The 21,153-nt window shown below is 35.1% G+C and overlaps 1 protein-coding gene across 1 annotated transcript in view; it reads left to right on the top strand.

The window, feature by feature from the left end:
- LOC126842336 (protein unc-80 homolog) overlaps nucleotides 1–19,112 on the top strand; it is a 54,162-nt gene extending 35,050 nt beyond the window's left edge. Inside the window, exons 42-62 of the mRNA XM_050579263.1 lie at nucleotides 907–1,155; nucleotides 1,973–2,105; nucleotides 2,356–2,496; nucleotides 3,359–3,552; nucleotides 3,704–3,814; nucleotides 4,272–4,501; nucleotides 4,566–4,761; nucleotides 5,211–5,429; nucleotides 6,304–6,440; nucleotides 6,887–7,109; nucleotides 8,082–8,234; nucleotides 8,780–8,983; nucleotides 9,616–9,732; nucleotides 9,806–9,949; nucleotides 10,357–10,483; nucleotides 10,569–10,781; nucleotides 10,844–11,028; nucleotides 11,881–12,043; nucleotides 13,171–13,374; nucleotides 13,452–13,567; nucleotides 14,803–19,112. Coding sequence (XP_050435220.1) covers nucleotides 907–1,155; nucleotides 1,973–2,105; nucleotides 2,356–2,496; nucleotides 3,359–3,552; nucleotides 3,704–3,814; nucleotides 4,272–4,501; nucleotides 4,566–4,761; nucleotides 5,211–5,429; nucleotides 6,304–6,440; nucleotides 6,887–7,109; nucleotides 8,082–8,234; nucleotides 8,780–8,983; nucleotides 9,616–9,732; nucleotides 9,806–9,949; nucleotides 10,357–10,483; nucleotides 10,569–10,781; nucleotides 10,844–11,028; nucleotides 11,881–12,043; nucleotides 13,171–13,374; nucleotides 13,452–13,567; nucleotides 14,803–15,162 — 3,819 coding nt within the window. The 3' untranslated portion in view covers nucleotides 15,163–19,112. The remainder of the gene's footprint in view (nucleotides 1–906; nucleotides 1,156–1,972; nucleotides 2,106–2,355; nucleotides 2,497–3,358; nucleotides 3,553–3,703; nucleotides 3,815–4,271; nucleotides 4,502–4,565; nucleotides 4,762–5,210; nucleotides 5,430–6,303; nucleotides 6,441–6,886; nucleotides 7,110–8,081; nucleotides 8,235–8,779; nucleotides 8,984–9,615; nucleotides 9,733–9,805; nucleotides 9,950–10,356; nucleotides 10,484–10,568; nucleotides 10,782–10,843; nucleotides 11,029–11,880; nucleotides 12,044–13,170; nucleotides 13,375–13,451; nucleotides 13,568–14,802) is intronic.
- The last annotated feature ends 2,041 nt before the right edge of the window (nucleotides 19,113–21,153 follow it).

Genomic DNA, 21,153 nt, shown 5'->3' with positions numbered 1-21,153 from the left:
ATATATTCATTTTTTTTTTTTAATAAATGCAAATTTATTGATTTTGATTATTATGATTTATTATGAAACAATGTATTCCCACATTCATTTATATACATTCTTAGTGTTGTTGTTTCGAAAATGCAAAAAATTTAAATGTTTGTATAATATATTATATTTACTTCCGTATGCATAACAGCATAACAAAAAATACTTTTAATCATTACAGATTTTGTATTTTGAACTGGTATTTCATTTTTATCTTGCACCTATCCTAAAAACTAATTCAAGACACTTGTTTTTTCTATCCTGCTTTTTATGTTATAAATATCATGTATTTAGTCGAATAAATACCGTTTTTATTCTAATTCTGCTTATACATTAAATAATAGTAGTTTTATCGTTTAATTTATTTCTATAGCCACACACTATTGATTTAAAAATTATAGATTTACTTAATGTTTAACGGGATCGCTACATATTATTCCTTCCACCGTTAAGATATAAATGCATACGTTGAATTTTATACACTTTTTTTTTAATATAAGCTGGTCGCTACAATATTAATCTACGAACTGTTTAAATATACACGTTGAGTATACTATATTTATCTTTAAATGGAAAAAAATTACATGATGAAAATTTTTCCCTCGAAGAAAAGCCATTGACAATATGTCTTATGGTTCTCTTATCAGCTGATTCTCAGAATAATGGATTTTTTTTATTCCTGTAATTCTGGATTGCTTAGAAGAGTATTCTGGCAAACTCTGGGTGTTACTAAGGGGGGGGGGAGGGGCTAGGATTGACTTAACCACCTCTCACCCCATTTCAAGAGTTCGAAGGCTACGCTAAAATTTTTAAATATTTTCTATCAAAATAATTTTATAGTTAAACTGTCGAAATATTTTAATGTCGTTTGTACATTAGGTTATTTGGGCTTGCTTGGTTGAAGACTGCAACCTGTTTTTGCGCTTCGTGTTCGAAAGGCTGACACGCGACAACCAAGAGAAAATGTTCAAGTTGCTGCGACACCTGATACGGTTCGTGCCAAAACTGCCCCACCAGGCGGCGTTCACCCTGTACAACTACATCATCGGCTACATAATGTTCTACGTGAGGTCGCCGCACGAAGAAGGCCAAGCAATGATCGGTTCAGCTCTGTCGATTCTTTGGATGGTATTTGAAAAATAAATAAACAAATATTTATACAATCATAACAAAACACCCTAAAATATAAATTAGACTGTGCCAAAAAAATAAGAAAATTATTATTTTAACCCCTCCCTACCACTCCCCCCACTCGAAAGTAAAATATTCAAACTAAAAATCTCTAAAATGTAAGCTTTATGATCTAGTTTTATTTACAATTTAAAAAGTTTTTCAAAATTCTTAAATCTCAAAATCACTCTCTCGATATTTCGCAACATTGTTTTTATAAAGCTACAGCCCATTGAAAAAATTCTAATAACTTTAAAAGTTGCTAAAAAAAAATGTACCGTTTAATATTCAAAGAAGGAAGTGTCATAGCTTAACTTTATTTTTTTCTAACCCGTTGTAGTGTTGGTAGATTAAAATTAAATATACAGAGTCATTTAACTATAACTTCAACAGTTAGCAATTATCTAAGACTATCCTTTAGAATATAATTCTTTTTTTTTTACTTAATATCAAATATATTTTATACATTTTATTAATATAGTTTGTAAATTTCGTGTCATGATTTCGTTAATACATTTTCTATTATAGGGTATTTTTAAGTTAATTTTAGGTAGAGAAGACTTTAAGGAGAGTGAGAGGGAGGAAAAGTAAGTGAAAGTGGTTGGTTAGTGTGTATTGTATAGGTCCAAAGTCATCAAAAGTTGTATTCATGGTCTAATGTCTTGCGTTCGAGGGAAAGACGATAGTTTTTTTGGATGACTCTGTATATAATAGTATATGTATTATATAACTTTAAGTTGGTAATGCAGTGCGATTTGATTTTTTCGCGGTACAGGTTGTCCACAGTGTACACGGTATCATGTTTAAAGACCTAAAGCAAATATTGCGAAAAGAACAATGCGATGGATCCATTCTGCTGACAGCCAACGTGCCTTCGACGAAGAAAGTCGTCGTCCACGGTCCTCAGGGTAAGAGAAACAAAAGGAATAACAAATTAATGATTATTACAATTAAGAACTCTGCATTAAATTAGGTTACCACTTTTTAATTTTTCAATGTTGCTATTGATTTCCTTCGAGTTTTTCGTGTAGTAGCTACGGGGCCTGTCCTAATATTTCTCTACACTTCCTCGGGTCACCTACACAACTAACCTAGTCTGTTTCAGATTTTAGTCATTTCTTCGTTCTATAATTATTTTACTGGTGTTGATGTCCACAGAGCAAATGTCCGGAGGAATCCCATCGCAGTTTCCCGTCCAAGAAGACACGCAGTTTTTCCAAATCCTCAAAGAATCGTTGGATTTCTTTGGGATACCCGTAGAGCGACAAAGAGAATATTTCCTCGTCAACATCAAGACCCGTACGTTTACATGTGTTCACATGAATATGTCTTGTGGAATTTGGCAAAAATGTGCGTTACGCTTCTGTGATGGAATAGTGATAAGTGTGAATGCGACGAAGGTAATATGGTAATAAGGGTAAAACGATAATTTCTGGATAACTTATAAGAAGTTTTTGATAAGAGAATCAGTTGATTAGTGAATCATCTTATCGTGGAAGTAATGATAGCTAAAAGTAATGGAGAATATGGGATGGGGGAAAGAAGGGTGTAACTGATAAATGGTCATACGAGGTGATAAGTGTAAATAAGAGGGGGTGAAATGGTGATAAGGATAAATCGATAATTGTTTGTTAGCTGGTAAGTGATTTTATTGGTTAGGGAAGGAATCTTATCTTGAAAGTACCTACACAAAAAAAAAGAAGCATGATAACTTTTTGGCAATTGGTAAACGAGTAAATATATCAAATAAACGTAAAACGAGTAAAAAAACTTGGGTAAATAAAAAGGTAAAATAGGAAAATTTTAGAAAGAGGGGCGGTACTTGGATGGAGTTAAGTATATAAGAGATTATTGACAAAAGACAGTATATCGACAAACTATGAGACATGTTCATGACCCACTGCTCAATCCAAGATTGAATCAGTCAAATCCGAGATTTTGTGGTATTAAATCCAAATGTGGTATATCTTTTAACATTAACTCCTTATTAATAAAGGATGGTGGTTGCGCTTTAAGACATACATGATACGAGAATTAGTCGACAAGAGGCAATCGAAAAAAGCCATAAGACATATTCGTGATCTTATTGTTTTTCCACAAAAAGAAAAAATTTTTTATTTTTTTTCTTCTAACAAATCCTCATCGCGTACTATTGTTTCAGGTCAAATCCACAACCCCACGTCGTACGTTAGGGATTATTATTTTTTCAAACGCTCGCAGTATCCGCAGCTGGAACTCATTCAGATGGATCTCGTCGAAGCGTTCGACCAGTTGCAGAGCCAAGAAGTCATTCACAAGTTCATGGAGATCGGCAAAGTACTTTTGACTTGGGCCATATTGAAAAACGTCGACATGGTAAGCAGCACACTTTTCTAAAAAAGTTAAAAAAAGTTTGGGGCAAAATTATTCAAATTAGCGTACCTAAAAATGGTTAAACACGTCCTATTAAGCACGTGAGGATGTTTTTTGTTGGAAAACTTCACTACACCTATTTTCAATTGAGCAGGTCGTACAAAGAGTGGTGTTCTTGCACGAGGAGTTGATCAAACTGCCGTCGTTTCCCAGGAAAGCATTGGAAGCCGATCTGGATTTGTACAAAGGAGGCAGCATGGGAAAGGTAAGACCGTTTGTGACTGTTGTAAATTTGTATTTAATTATTATGTATTAGCTAAACAGCTGGTACCCTCGTACCCTTAGTTAAAATTTATAATAACCTTACAAGGTTGCTCACGCGCACAGCTATACATGTGCTTACGTGACCAGAAAGATGTCATCAGCATATAATTGAAATTTCTTACAAATATCATGTATGTGTCCAGAAACACTTTGAATCTTCGGTTAACTATCATATTTCTAATCGATTTTGTTGGATGATTCAGCTTAAGCGTCAATGCCTCGATCTCTTCATACATTATTGTACGCTGAAGATAAATCAATAAATAAATGCTATGTGAGCTAAGAGGGTGATAACTTGCTCACAGCATAATTTCCCATCCCTAAAACCGGTTTGCTCTGTCGGAAGGGTAGCATCTATCGTTTGGACTTTTCAGTTTGTTCACGTGACTTGTTTGCAGGAGCTGTTGGGACTGGACTTATTGCACAAGTTCATGTGGGTTCGGTTGATAGCCCGAATGTTCGAAGCCATGGCCGGCAACTTCGCCTACTCCGGTGATATACACTTGTTCTTGAACGTTTTGAACGGAGCAGTGACGTTGCATAGTGAAGACTCGTGTATTTTGCGCTACGTGATGGCCACTTATATAAACGCAGCCCGGAATTTCAAGAATATATTTTCCAGCAACGGGTACGTCCGGTTAGGACCATCCAACCATACTGTTTGAAACTCAATTGTTTTTTTCCCCCCTTAGATACTTGCTCATTATACCGACGCTGCTTCAGTTGTACGCCAGCCACCACACCAACAAGATCGTTACCCGGTCCATCGAGTACACCATCAAACAGTTCTATCTGATGAACCGCAAACCGTTTATACTGCAAATGTTCGGCAGCGCTTCGAGCATACTAGACTTGGACGACGCTACCAATACGGGAAATTCCAACAAGGTAAAACCAAATGAATAACTCACGAAACCTACATGAATATTTTCGTGAGGATTTTACAAACAGAATGGGCAAGAGAATGGGTAATGGGAGGTAAAAGGAGTGGGTGTAGAGATGATGAGATAGTATAAAATGTGGATGTGGTGGGGATGGTATGGTGATACAAGGATAACAATAATTACTAATGATAACAGCGGTATATCAGCGAATCATAAGACGTATTCCAATCTCTTTTCTTCAAGGGAAAGATTGAACCGAATATTTAATTTAGAAACTTCCAAATAATATGTAATTACACTTTATTGGTATTACTGAATCCAAATGTGGTATCTTTTCTGACATCAACTTCATATAAGGGGGACTGAGGAAGTTACGCATTTAAAAAAATATGCAAAGGAGAGGGATCTTTGATGGGATAGTAAGACAGAAAATAAGACACGATTATGTCACAGGTGGAAGCCAATTACTTTTTCAAGCTGATACTAAGCTTGGAGACGGTATCGCACGACCCAATACACATAAGCGAGTTAATCAAGGAAGAGAAACCGCTACAAGCCGTCGACTTTTGTTACCAAGACGAAGACGAAACCATTACCGTGCAAGACTGCACTTCGTTGTGCGTTATGGTCATAGCTTTTTCGCCGGAAACGTTGCGGTCTTATCAGATGCTCGTGAGTACACAGTGTTCGGCTTTATCTCTAAGACTAGGTCAGTTTAACCCTTTCGGGCTTGTAATTGACTTTGATTTGTTTTTAGGCTTTGGGGTGGCGGGGGGGTTAACCTAACCCAACATGGTTCTTATATTCATTTTAAGAAACAACATAAAATAATCTAAATGATTGAATTAAATTATTATTACAGTTAGAAACAGCCAAGTTGTGTTTTTTTGGCTCTAAAAAGTTGTATTATTCTGTATCGAGGAGAATAAAACAATTAAAAACGATAACTTTTGTTAACCACAACAAAACAGACAGATAATTTTTTTTTTACATATACTTAACTAGGAAAATACCAAAAAACATTTTATTGTATTTGTTACGATTCGAAATCAAACTATGTAACTTAACTCAACTTGAAACGTTTTAACTAAAATACATATAACATTTTATCCACCTGGAACATTTTGTACGAATAAAAACTAGTTAATATGTCATTTTTGTTAGGGAAATATATGAATTAATTTCTTTTTTAACCAATTTTGCATCAAATTTGCAATAATCAGGTTGATTAACTTAACGCAAGGCGCTCATTTTTTGGTAAAATAATTACAAAGTTGTAGGTTTTTTTTTAAACATTTTTATTTATGTTATTTTACAATATTATAAGAACCTATATCACGGCTTAAATTACTTTAAAAGTAATAATACAAAACAGCCAACATTTTTTAATTAAATTATTCTCAATTCAAAAATTTAGTAAAATATATATTTTATATATACTCTTTTGCACGACTATCATTTTGAGTAAACACAACCGGTTTAAGTTAACCCAACACTTGGCCGTAACATTAAATGATGTTTATATTTTCCACTATATTGTTCACAGTTGATATTGGAAGCGATTTTGCCGTGCTACCTGAAACACATACAGCAGCCAAAGTACCGGGAAATCGAACGCGACGTCATCAACCAGTTGATCACATCCATAAAAACATTGATCAACAATAGCGAGGCGTTGTCCAAGTAAGTTTTCTGTGCGTTTCCCCCAAAGAAGTAAAACCACAGACTATATATTATGATGAAAAACAAATAGCTCACTCTGCCGAAAACAAAGGAAATGTTTAAGAAGACTGATTAGGAAGTGGCGAGGATATCAGCGTAGCCGCACGTATTAATATAATTAATTGACTAGATTGGATTCGGTTTATACCAATTTTCGGTCGCTTAACATAGAGTCCTAGTACTTCGGCACATATATCGACAATATCATGGCTGTTTTATAGATATTCAAATCCGATGGCCTGAAATTTTACTTTCCTGATGGTACAATCTGCCTTGTGGTCGGATGGAAGAGTGTTGGGAGGGTTGAAACCAGTGGGGGGGAGGTCAAAGAAATTTTATTTCCCAAAATGATTGTTGTCATCGTAGACCGACACTGCTCACGGTCACACAATTGCTTTTGCTTTCAGACATTACAACGGTCCGCAAAAAACCAGCCCCGAACCCAAAGACTCTAGCCAGCGAAATTGCAGCAAGGGGTTGTGTTCGCCGACCGGAGGCGGAGGCGTCGGTGGCATCGAAACCAAAGAGATGGAGTCCAATTCGAAAATGTTTGCCGAACGCAAATCGCACAAAACGCCGTTGGAAAGGGACCTGATCGACTGCGAGATACAAGTGGAAGAGAAATACGCCGTAAGACCTAACCTCTAGGAAATTTTCAAATTACATACTATACAATGACATTCGTGTTTTAAGAATCGCTGGTTTTATAAATGGCATACGTTGCTTTACTAACTGCCAACGTTCAAAAGGGGATTTAATTTTTAATAAACCCTTAACTTTGAGAGTTATGAAGGATATTGGTTGATTAGGGGGATTGTTTTTTTTTGGTCGCGTACGGTTTGCTATGTCAATTTGTATAATTCACAAACGCTGAAATTTGATTTCTAAGTGTTAAACATAACCTTGTGTATCCGGTGTAGATTAATCGATATTCTTCAATTCAAAATACTGGTATTTTAGGTATGTAGAGGAATAAGTTTTTTGTTAAGAGACTCCTATGAAATTTATAAAACCAAATTTAACTGTACAAATTTGGCTAAAATCATTAGAGTAGAGAAATGGATTATAAAAATCAGTAGAACTATGTTTTTGTAGACACGTTGTGCATTCAGTGTGGATAAGGATGATACCGTACCACTGATACGTCACTGATAAAATGTTCCTTGAACTGTGCTACTATAATTCTTAATTTATAATGCGATTGATTTGTTATAATCTTCAAATTACTAGTTTTTCGAGCACTTTGCCTTATCAACAGTTTGTTTTAAAATACACGGGCAATTTTCCGGCTAATTAAATTACTTTTCTAACGGCTGACAAGCACTGAACTCAATATATGGAACTCGTTTTGCATATAGTCTAAGATTTATCAAATATATTATGATAGAGTTATCATGATGTAATCATCACTTAACCCAACAGTTTAATGTGTATCACAGAAAAGTAGCGTAGCATTTTTACTTTGCATTAATTTGGTACACCAAAAAAAGGCTGCCTCTCAGGTCGGGAATTTTTTTAACCCGAATACGAGTACCATACATTGAGTTGAGTGCTTACATTTGATCATTTGATCCAGCTCACAGTTGTCGAATTGATTCACAGGCACTGCGAAACGAGTTCCGGCGGACCAGGGACGTTCTGTTGTCTGTTGTTACGGATTTCGTGGTGATATGCCACGCCAGGCTGACGGAACTCAGCAGGAAGTATCCGCAAGAGGGAAAGCCGTTCGACATCCTCGACACTAGGATGCAAATCGTGAGTATCGGTTATGGGTGTTCAGTTATTTACCTAACCATAGTGGCGACAAAGCATATTGAGAGCGGGAGAGGGGGTAGCTCAAAGGTCTACAGAAGATCTATTTTGTTTTGATTGAATTGTACATGTTATAGCCCACTCTAGATCAACCTTCAGTCTAATGTTCAGATCTAGAGTTCTAAAACTGGTTATTTATCAGTCATTATTTTCATTAAATCATAACATATAGGTTGCTATTCGTCTTTGAAAAGTCACCCCTTAATATCACTCTCCAGAATAAATGTATAAATAAAAATAATTTTTTTTAACAAGAGTGTTAAATACAGTAAGGATTTTATTTGACACGTTATCAAGGGGATTGAGAGCGGTGAGATTTGTTGACGTATTAAACCAAAAAGGCTGACAAAACGTTGATTACTTAGTGTATAGTCCGTTTTAATACTGTATAGATCTTCACGAGTCCTTTAGCTACTTAACTAGATTGAGTTGGAAACGGATCTTTTATTTTTAAATTGATCAATTTTAATTTTTTTTGCGAATTTCAGAGACTCGGCGAAGTGGCACATAGTCTTTTGAAGGTATCGCCGTACGATCCGGAAACGATGTCTTGCAAAGGTTTGCTTAAATACATGACCAACATATTGCCCATTGTGGATTGGGCGGCAGAACCGCTGCGGCCCACTCTGTTGGGCATACTCAGGCGATTGGACAAGACGTTCAACAAGATCTACAAAAAGCCGTCGATCCGCGTAAGTCATAGTGCTTGTTCTGTTTTGGGGAAATTTATATTCAAGTCTGGATTTTTTTTTTGCGGGGGGATCATTAGGAGGTACAAAAATAACTTATAGCTTTTGATTAATATGTTTTGAGTTTTTTTTTTGTCATTTTTAATAATAAAATTCCTCCAGATGAACTGAGCCAAAAAAAAAAAAGATATCCATTTAGATTTGCCCCAGGAAACATTTCTATGCTTTCGTTGATATTTGCATGTTCAAAAGGCATAACTATAATATATTTTGGATGTATTTGTAAGTTGTTACATGTACAATACGATATAGTAGTTCATAATGTATTCTGTTACGTATATTGGACTATTTTATTATGAGGTCAACACTGGAATGACCTACAGAACTATTCCTGTTTTGTTAACCCATCTCCACCTCATTTACACCTATCCCACATTCTGCCCTTCCTCTCCTCTACCCACAACCACCGTACCACTCCCCATCTTCTTCTTAGACTTTCCATCCTTTCCACTCCCAAATGTTCCACAAAAGCGTCACGAAAATTGTTGACTGATCCCCAGCCATAAGAAATATTCATGAAAAAATCTTAGATACGGTGCTGTCGATGTTAGTCTTGACAATATTGTGTTCCGCAGAGATACACAGACTGGTTTGCCGCCGGAGAGCTGATCAAAGGCGTCTACGAAACGCTGTCCGAGCACCCGTTCATCGTGCACATACCACACTTCAAAACCCTCGTTTCCACTTGCCAAGTGAGTTTGTTAATTACAATATATATATATATATATATGTATTTGTCTATATTCGGTTCGTTTAATTTTACAGGGCATTATCGTAGGCGAATCAGGTAGCTCAAGCACAACGGCTGGAGATAATTTTCAGACGGCCGCCATTCCCGTGGAAACGCCTCCACCACATTTTTGCGCTATCGTCATACGATTGCTGGCACTGCACATATTAGCTATAGGGGTGAGTACATAGATGCAATTTGGTAAGGGGGTCTTGGGTGTGCTAAGCCCCGCTAATTTTTAAACAACTAGCAAAGCACTTCTTAATAAACGAAATAAAACAAAATCCCGAGTTGCCAGTTAACAGTGATAATTTCCATCACCCACCAAAAAGACTTATGTCCAGACACCCCGACGTATGCCAAGAATAGATGTAGGAAATTTGATGGATAGAATCAGGAGTTCACAATGTAGGTAACATTTATAAGGGACCCAATTCTTAAAACACCAGGGGATACGTGAGAATTCACCTTTAGCAGAATATTTAGCACTTACCGAAACCACTTGTACTTAACACATCTATGTTACCTAAAAAAAAAAAAACAGAAAAAAAGAATCCAACGGGGTTATTGTGCTTTCGCTTTGTAGGACAATTACACGTTGGAACAGTCGGTCGGAGGTATGGCCAACATAATGTCGTCGCAAGTGAAGACCGAGAACTTTCTGATGAACTTGTTTTTACCGCTTTGCTTCCGAGTGGGCATCGGCAAGAAAGGTCGGTAAATCAACGGTAGCTCGTGGCTCGTACTGGCCATACTTTACTCCTCCGTCATGTTGCTTTGTTTTTTTTTTACTGTTAGACATGCACTGCATGAGATCCTGCGACATCAAATTCATGTTGTCCGTCGTTTTGAATTCCATGAGCCCGCCCGTCAAGACCACGTGCCTGACTTTCGTGCAACTCGCCAACGTCAAACAGTCGTCGGACCTGCGGACCAATTCGTTCACGTTCAACAGGGACTCCAAGCCGTCGCCGACCGTGTCGAAATCGTTTTTCAAAGTTTTGTTTCTAGGTAAAATGCTACCGCGTCTCGTTTTGTTTTAATTATCTCTAAAATGCTGTGTTTCGTCACAGCTATGAAAATAATGCTGGTGTGCTTCGAACCCGAACTGGCCCTTCAGTACCAGCGCATCGCTCACACCGTCAAAGAGCTCATGAACGTGCAAGACGCCAGAGCGTCGTTTTGGTCTTTCATCGAGTTCATCATCGTCAACAGGTCGCCGCTGTTCATACTGCTCCAGCCTTTCATCTTGCAACGGGTAAGCACGGTTGTCACAATTCTGCCATTTCATTACAACGTGACTTTTTTAAGTGACCTATCACTATGCCAGAAACGACCTTAAAAACATCAGCTATAGACCCCGGGACAAGCCAGAAGTGTGATAAAATGGCTATTAAGTAAATGTGTTGCCTTTGTTTTTGGTGAAATGACCAACCCTATAACGGGTATGAGGCGCTGACTAGGTTGAAAAAAATTACGATTACATTTCTATGAGACTTATTGATTTATTTATGAGTTTGTAAGTTGAGCAAACAAGAGAAAAAAATTAAAGCGGCCAGATTGAGATGGTTTGAGCATGTTGAAACAAGGCAGGAAATTAAAAGGTGCCTTCCCATGTAGACCCAAAAAGAAGTTGACAGTTGGGGTAAATGAAAAGACATATAGTTGTGTGAAGTGACTGGAGGATCCCATTTGTATGAGATAATGTGAATAAGAAGAATAAAATAGATAAATATATTATAAATTAATATAAATAATAATTACAAATTTAATTTCTTTTTACTTTTGGTAAACTTTATGTACCAGACACTCCCATTGTTTTTAACCGATAATCGCCCATACATTTTTTAAAAACTTTTTTACAATTTATTATTCTGTTAGCCGCCCAAGGGCTCTAATAATTATTTTTAATCTTTTTTTTGGACATTTACTAAACTTCTCCCGTGAGTTCTGTTATATTGTTTAAGGCATTTTGTAGATTTTCTTTTTCTTTATTTTTGAGTACTACTTACCGATAGTAGTGTGAAACACGAAATTGTCTAATCGACAAATAGGATTGCAGAAATTGAGATATTATGCTTGTATTTATTTAATATTTATGTACTTACAGTTGGGGTTCATGTCGGTGACAGAAATCGAGGCCAGTTCTCAAAGTCTTGTCAAAGAAAAACTCACAGAGTACACGGCCATCACGCCGTTGTGCAGGAGTTCGCTGCTGGTAGAGCTCATGAACGAAATGACAGAACTCAAACAAGAGCTGGACGACCGTTTGGGTATTTTTATTTTTCATACCGGCCTCCCCTTTTGATAAAATTTTTTTTTTTATCTTTAAGTGTCAGTGATTTTAATTTAAAAAAAATGAATGAGAGGAAAAAGAGAGGGATAACGATAGGGCAGGGGAGACAATAGCAACAAGGGTGTATAAGGTGAGGGTCGTTTAGTGTACATTATACAGGACCAAAATCGTCATAAGATGCAATAGTGATCCAATGTCGTCTCTTTAATGGAAAGATTAGTGTTTGCAAAATTCTAACATGTTAAATAAGTATATAAATAAGGTTCTTTTTTTAAAAATCGTTTTTGTCTGTCATAAGATAACAATTTGAAATTATTCGTAAGTTAAAACAATTTACATGAAACTTAATTTATAGCACTCAGGTTTGATTTAGATTCATATAGGCTAGACTTAGATTTTATATGTAAGGTTAGGTTAGACTTGAATTAGTTAGGTTCTAACAGATATTAATACTGCTGTCAGAAATCAAACGTAAGGCTATGACGGAACGTAGGCAGACAAAAGCAAAAACATATCTCTTGTATTTGTTTTACACATAGTGCTCGAAGTGCGAGGATGATAAATAAACGTTTTTACTAAGTTGCTAGATTTATATACTCGTTATAAAACCAAACCCAATAAAATTAACTGTACGAATAGTAACCACTAAAAACATTGTCTACAAATTATATCATAATGATAAATAAGAGAACGAAATGATAAAAAACCTAGTTGCTTTAAGAAAAGCATTTAATCGTGGATATGTTTCTCTTGTCACTTGTCGATTATATTTTGTCTCTGATCTCTTAATTGGAAGTGAAAGTATAGCGTGAAAATGACGACATGAAATTCCTTATATCTCGAACTGTTTTTTATCTAAAGTACTATTATTATCATCACGACAAGAAGATTCTCTGATCAAGAACCTCTTATCAATTATCCGGGAATTATCTATTTTCCCTTATCACCGTATCATCTACCCTCCCCCCCCCTCATCCACACGTATCACTATCCTATCGCCTTACCGACGATTCTTTTAGGATTTGGAGGGACGGCGCGTCCTCAAGCATTATTACTTTCGAAATAAGCAAAACCTAATCATTTTTTTTTTTTGTTTCACATTAGACGAGCAACGGATCAGATCCAGCAATGGAGTGCGCAATTCGTACGAGACTCAACACAGGCCGTCCGTAATCAACTTGCTGCCCGGCGCGTCCAACCAATCTTACAGCGTGTGCACCGTATCGCACAGGGAGTCCATATCGAGTGTCCGGAGCAACTTGAGCGCCCAAGACAGTTCCATCAAAACGTTGGGAAGTATCCAAAAAGGTAGGTGCATCGGCGGTTGTTCGACCGTTTCGACCATGTTGCCGAAACGACGTTGTTTCATTATGTCTCATTCGCAGAAATCAAAAACTCGGACGCAGACCAATCAGATTTGACCGTTAAACCGGACACCCGTTTGCAACGCACAAGGGCGCCAAGCCGAAAAACCTTCCGGTTCCGCAAAAGCCGCATGGAGGTAAGCCGCATCGTAGGAAATCACCAGGGACAGTGTGTGGGGCTTGATAATTTTACCTGGGGTAGGAGAGGGGTGATTGATGAATGGTCACTAGTGATGGGGAAATCCAGATTAGCCAATGTTCCAAAATCCAGTGTTTTGGAATCTAAAATCCGAAATTTGTTGTAAATCCGAATTCTGATTGGCTTCTAAAGCCTTTGGCAGTTTCAGTCACTATAGAATTTGTTTAGGTTTTTGCGAATAGAGTAATTGGAAGTGTAAGAAAACAAAGACAAGTATTCATTAAGTGTTTTATATTTTGTATGTATATGTATATTTTACAAATTTGGAGTTACACACTTTATAATGACTTATATGGGACATTACTAGTACATAAGATTTTGATTTGGAATCTCTAGGGACAGTAAGTGTTGGAAATTTTGGTAGATCCCCACAATTGTATGCCGTATGACCAGATGGAGTTTAATAGTAGTTTGTAGAGGTAGGTTGTTAAGAACATATAGTGTCTGACATATTCCATGACGGAATATAAAATATGTACAATGTATGGACTTGACTTCATTTTTACACCGCGTTCTTTGTACCAAGTTTCGAGGAGATAGAGGTGATCTCGGGTATAGTTAGAGGCCAGGATAGGGTCAGGATTGTCAGCTATCTTTGCTTTGTCAACGGAAATGTCATAAGCTGATATGCAAGTTGAAGTTGGCTGATCCTAGATAAATGGGGTGTTAATACAATAGTGGTGTACGTCAAATTTTCGTAGAATATGAGTTCAGTATTCTAGGCATATGTTTAAAAGTCAATTTAACGAAATACAAAGTGCAATAATTCGTAGCCTACAATCTCTATCACCAGATGGCAGCGCTATACGAGAGTTTTTAATTAAACCTTGTTTTTATTTAATTAAGGTCGTATGTGACTTACATCACTATGTTTTTTTTTAAGCATTTTACAGTTCATGAAGGCCTTGAGCTGCTTCGGCCAAATTCCTCCGCATCTCCTTATTAACTGTTTCCTCAATTGTTGCCGTTTCATCTACCTGAATTAAATCTTAGTCTAGCCAGCCGTCGCTAACGTGGTCTTCCTCTGGGGGGTGTTTTATTTAGCCTAGAGACTAGCACTTGTCAGATTAAACTATTTTCATCTCGCCATAATATATGCCCGGCCAATTGCAGTCTTTTTGAGACAAGACATTTTTGGATATTTGGTTCATTAAACATTCTCACATCGTGCAGGTGATACACCAAGGGATGAAATCACCCCGGCAGACCAGGGATGCAACGGCTGCCGTCGAAGGGAACGCGGCCGCGGTCGACGAGAGACTGTTGCCGTCCAAGGCCGACATGATATGGGAAGAGGACAGTCACAGCGGCCCGTCTAGGACGTCCAGCACGTCGGGTTACCGGGAGAACTGCAGTCTGCTGATGATGCCCATGGACAGTTCGGACGAGAACTCATCGCCGGTGCACCACTGCCTGACCAACAGCAGTTCCACGATAATACCCATGGAGAGTCCGGTGTTGGCCAGAGACAGGGAACAAGACGTGGGCAGCCAGCAGACTATAATCACGTGTCACGAGGACACGCTGGTCTAGACGTTTTAGGGTACATTTCTCCAAGGGCGCCCACATGGGAAAATTCCAGTGGGGACCGCCTATGGTTTTGTGTAATGGTTATAATTTGTTTTGTAACTCAAAGAGGAGCTAGGCTAAGGATAGTTATCCCCCTGTCCCTCCCTGTGGGCGTCCTTCGCTGAAAGCTTGCTAATTTCTCTAAGCAAGAGGTTTAAAAACCGTACTTTTTATTTAGCTATTATAAGTATAGTTTGATAATCGAATGAAGAATCGTTAGGCTTTAAAACGAAAAAAATAACAATTTTTGAAAACTGTTCGGCAGATACGTCGGAAAGTGATTTATAGTCTTAATTTGTAAAAATATGGGCTTTTTCAGTTTCTCTTGACAACAGCAAAAACACTATTGGCCTCTTTTGGACCAAAAAACAAAGAAATTTACCACCAAAAAGTTGACAGAGCATAATTTATGCGCCTTAGAATACATTATTGAGTACAATACGAGATAATAAGCAAACCACAGTTGGTTTTGTAATAGTCATGTAAATAGATTAAGCGAGCAATAAGACATTACATTAGACAGACTATGCTTCAACATGTGGATTTCAACTCGTTTGTGAACCACAGCGTTGAGCTATAGTCTGTCTGCCACGACCAATTATTATTATATTATAATGTTTATTTCTAGTCTAATTATTGTTTATCTCTAGTCTATTCGTTGGAAGTCCACAGAGCTATAACAAGTCTAAGACAGTTTAGACAAGTTAGCGAACTTTTCTCTCGACGAGCTTATTACACTGAATTTATTTACTTAGGTAGTCCAGTTAGACATTTTGTTTAGTTTTGAAATTCCGTTTTTCATTATGTTTTCATAAGTCGTCGACGCCTATTGTCTTCGTTACCTTATTTTTCGAACGATAGAATTATAATATTTTTAGCGCAGGATTATTATTATTATTAAGAGAAAATTGTCATCTTTACTTTAGGCCGTAACTATTAATGTTATTAATCGATAAGCTGTTTTTAGGTTACACTTAGAACACTAAAACCAAACTACACTTTTATGTATCTATTTTTTTACTTTTCACTCGGTTCAAATAGTATAGTTTTCTTCATGGCTGGCAACCGGTTAAAAATAAACGGTATTTATTAATAAAAATCAAAAAACCAATACAAAAAAAAAAGGGTATCTAAAATAAAAATGCAAATAAAAATAATCCGGTTTTCATGATAGAAGTAGACATTTTTACTGTCAGTTGCAAACACTGTTTTTTTTTGTTTAGAAAGTTTTTTACCGTAGGATTATTTTTTTTTCTATCAACGTGAAATACTGAAATTGAGAAGATGTGATGATATTTACTTTAGGTCGTAAACGATATTTTATAGACTATTTTTATTTTTGAAGAGTTCAAATCTATAATCATTCTAATAGTTATTATTACACCGATCATGATGTCTTCGGTTTTATTTATTATAATAATTCGAGTTCTTACCGTTGTCCGTACGCCAAAATTTGTACACCAAATTAATGTTATTATTATTATTACTTTTTTTGAAAATGTCGATCTTCCAAATTATAAGTGCTATTAAAAAAATGCTAGGTAACGCGTAACGTTGTTGGAAAAATAATTTTAAAGTTTATTATTATTATTATTATATGTATATATATATACTTACGGGTCAGGGTCAATGATTAACGTTAACTGTGTGTAACTTAATTTTAAACTCGGTATGTAAAATACCGTGCGAAATCATTATAAATTACGACGAATTCTTATAAAAACAAAATAAAAAATAATAATAATCAGTTTGCCTTAAAAAAAAAAAAAATACATATAAGACTTAGAGGTTTTTGATAGGTTAGTTTAAACACAGCCTGAGAGTACGGTGGCGTTGTTGCTCGGCACTATAGTGTTATAATTATATTTTGTAAAAGTCAAGTGCCATTATTAAAATATATTCCTTATGTGATTTTGCAATGTTCTTCGAAAAATTCTCTTTCGAGATTTTTAGCCGTTTACCTGATTAATATTAGACTATTTTTATTGTGTTTTGTGTATACTTACGGATATTTATATTTATATATATGTATAATATTAGTGTTTAGATTTAGCGGTTTAACTGTCGGCAAAATAGGGTAGTTTTTAATCGTCGACTTCAACGAATGCCTTTGACCGCAGTGGTTACCGTCGGGCGCACGGTCCAGTGTTGCCAACCGCAGGAGAAATCCTCGTGATGAGTGTGTAGTACACCAAATAATAAGATGCGACTGAATATAAGCTGACTGTAAGTTAAAATTTGAATTAAATGTTTGAATTACCGACCCCTGGAACTATTCTGGACCAACCGTAAGTTTTAATTTTCTATCATAGTTATTGAGTGAAAACGATGGCTTTTCGCCGGCTAACTCGAAGGGTTTTGATGCAAGATTGTATTGATATACAATTTATTAATTTTACATTGGGAAAATATACGTCTGCGTACTGGCAACACTGGGCCCGTCAGTGTTTAACGGTGACATAATACTGAATAGGTTATTTCAAAAACGACACTAGTCATGACACTGCTATTGTACACTGACCAACCTAACCTAACTTAATCACACCGCAAATTAAACTTCTTTTGCACGTTCACCTCAAATTTATTTACAAGATCTGGTTATTCGCAGTTTCAAATATAATCTACCTTTGACCGTATCTCAATCAATCAATATAAAACATTTTGATTGACTCGAATGAAGATTAAAACAAGTAAACATTACATCTAACAATATATTTTTTTAATTTTAACTATCAATAAGGGCTGAAAGTATGTGCATTTTTTTTATTTTTCGAAAAACAGGCGTTTTTTATGGTAAAACATAAATTATCAGATGACAAGTAAACAATGTTGATATATAGTAATCCAGTTTGTATTGTAACCGTACAATCACTTTTACATAGCGCTCATTTTTTTTTAAGATACCAAAAGTAATAACAATACAATATAATATTGACTTTAGGGTTTTTTTCATTTGGTCATTCATACACCACAAGTTTTGATTAAATTTGATTCTGAAAAAATATATAGTTTTTATATAGATTAAATTATAAGCTGTGCCTACCGAGTTTGATAAAATAAAAAAATAAATTATTTTTGTAAACACAACTACTTACCCGTGTCGTTTTTGAAATATCCGATTCAATTGTATGATGAAAATTTGGTCGGCGTTCGATTGAAATTGAATTTCGCCCACGTCAAACAATAATAATATTAGGTTTAATGATAATTAATTAGTTGTACAATTTAAAATTTAAACCGTCCATACGATAAGTTAAAAAAAAAATTAAATTATTCAGTATTTAAAAAACTTCGACCAAATTATTATTGTTATAGTTTTTATTAAATTATTTATCGGTATTATTAATTTCTAATGTAAATTTCGCACAGCGTGTGTTATATTGTGACGATTTAATATTGCCAATTTGAATTAAATTATATGAAATAAATTTGAAATAAGCGGAAATAAAAAAAAAAAAGCTTCGGGCTACCGTAACGTTTTTTTTTTTTTATTTCGTGTCTTAAGTAGTCTGTGAAATTCGACTGGGTAGTAGTCTATAATAAATAATATAATAGAATTTATATAATATAAATTAGAAATATTTATCGTTCCTATAACCCGGTAATAATAATCACAAATTAACTTAACTGGGTACTCACTCATTCCGTCTATTATTAATTATTATTATTATTATTGTATCGTGTACTTGAAAAAAAAAAATTATACACCTATATTTTATTAATTAAAATTATTTATTCATCTTACTCTTACCTTATCGAGAATTATTGATCGGTTAAACCAAACGATCGTGTAACGATTAGTGTGTTAATCTAACTTAGTTGTAAACGTGTTGTAGTATATTTGAACTTATGTTCGGGATCAATTTACTGTATTATTATTATTATTATTATTGTATTGTATTATTGTATTGTTAGTGGACAATTAAAAACTATGTTATAAATATTGTATTGACACGGTGACGGTATTGTTGCGTTTTACTCCAACCAACCGATTTCTCATCGAGTTCTTATGAGCTATGAATTAAATTGAAGGCGTATCTAGGCTTTATCAATAACAAAAAATATATAAACAGGGTGTCATGGAAAGTTCTGCCGAGCTTCAAATGAGACGTTTAGGATGCTCTATGGGTACAATAAATGGTATTCATTTTTTCAAAAATTTTAAAATTATTTAAAATAGAACTCGTATGTCATGAAAAATGGTCTAACAAAAAAAAATATTTGCAGATTTAAAATCAGGAGAAAAAATCTTGTTGAATTGATATGTACATGATTGTTTGGTATCTGGCCACACATGCGTCCACAGGGTGGCCACAGAGTAGCCTGCATGTGATCAAAATCAACATATGGCATGCGACACATAATTTTGGGTGAGAATCTAATTCTCAATTTAGTGGTGACCTTAGAATTATTTTATATTCAATATTTTAGAAAGCAGTATCATTTTTTTGGTAAAAATGTCATTTTTATTTAATAAGTTTGTTTCTAATTATTCTCCTACCGGTACCTAACCGGTAGCACATAAAATTCATCTTTATACTTGCATTGTCCTATTGGCGATAACACTCTAACAAGTCACTATAAAAGAATTTGAAATAACGATAGACAAACGGTTGTTATCTACAGATTACCAACCTATTCCAACACATCGACAGAATAGGTTGACAAACCAACATAATCGTGGTTATTGTGAAAATTTGTATACTTTATAAAGTAAATAATAACCGACAATAACCGTCGTGTCGCGTCGCTATTATTTTTAAAAAAATGTACAGAAAATATAGAATTTTTTAGTTAATTTGTTCAATATTTTTTTTTTACATAAGCAACTTTATTAATAAAATAATACATTAATAAAATGGACTGCTCAAACAAAAGAGTTGCCTAAAGACTTTAGATATTTGTAAACTGCGAAACTCTAGGAAAAATTCATCACGGTTAAGTTTGGTAATATTGTTAGATATTATGGATAACAGAACTCTTACGTTGTTTTCTGGTTTCCCACCCAGCCCCCTATTGGCAAAAAAGAGTGTAACGGTACATTTTTTTTTAACAATTTTGGCATTTAACTTTTTTTTTATAATTAGTTTTTACCATTGAGGTTCTGTTCATAAAAATGTGGAATAATAATTTGTGACTCAATCACAACACTACATTACACATTGATACTCAAACTCAATTGCGTTTTGTACTTGGAAATAAAATAAGAGTTTGTGTCATACCAACATTGAAAGGACGCAACATACATTTTGTATTTTATTAATGACTATTAAATTAAATAATTTTTATAATTTTTTATTGAGGAAATCAGATCAACTAAACGGCGTACTTGATGTATTGTGGAGTGTTTTCCATGACAGGAATAATGTTATTTTCTTTAATGATTACATTTGCTCGGTTTTAAATAAGTTTTTCAAACTTAAGATAGCCATTTTATTAAGATTAATTTGCTGAAAATGTTGACGGGTCGCCAACCAGAGGTTACGAAAATTACTTTTCAAGATTTTTAAGTTTAAAGTTTAGGATGGCAGGTGTGGAATGCAGTGGAATAATTGTGGAGTTTTTTCTAGGGAAATATTAATTTTTCCCACTATTATGGTTCATCCTCAGATGTCTTTTTATAAAAATAGTGATATATGTATTATTAAATAATGAAAAAAAAAAGAACACTTTATCTTTAAAGTTACCGGTTTATTTACCATACTAACCAGGAACCAACAATTCATACAAGTAACGCTCGATATTAAAATTTCACAAAAAAATCACCTATACTAGGCTTCAAAATAAATAGGAGGTATAACATCCCACCAAAAGAATGATCATCAAATTATATATCTGTGTATGTTTTTTATAAATTCGAAACATCACCTATACAGCAACATAAAAGACTATTAACGTAAAATATATGTCAGTTATTTTTTTTTTAACAACACCAAGTCGGATAAAATCGAGTTC

This window comes from Adelges cooleyi, unplaced genomic scaffold (genome assembly GCF_023614345.1).
Source record: "Adelges cooleyi isolate 19-005CV unplaced genomic scaffold, UGA_ACOO_1.1 ACOO_flye_CR_arks_rails_tigmint_CR_PRNA_519, whole genome shotgun sequence".
Taxonomy (NCBI): domain Eukaryota; kingdom Metazoa; phylum Arthropoda; class Insecta; order Hemiptera; family Adelgidae; genus Adelges; species Adelges cooleyi.
This window is presented reverse-complemented; position numbering and strand designations above follow the sequence as displayed.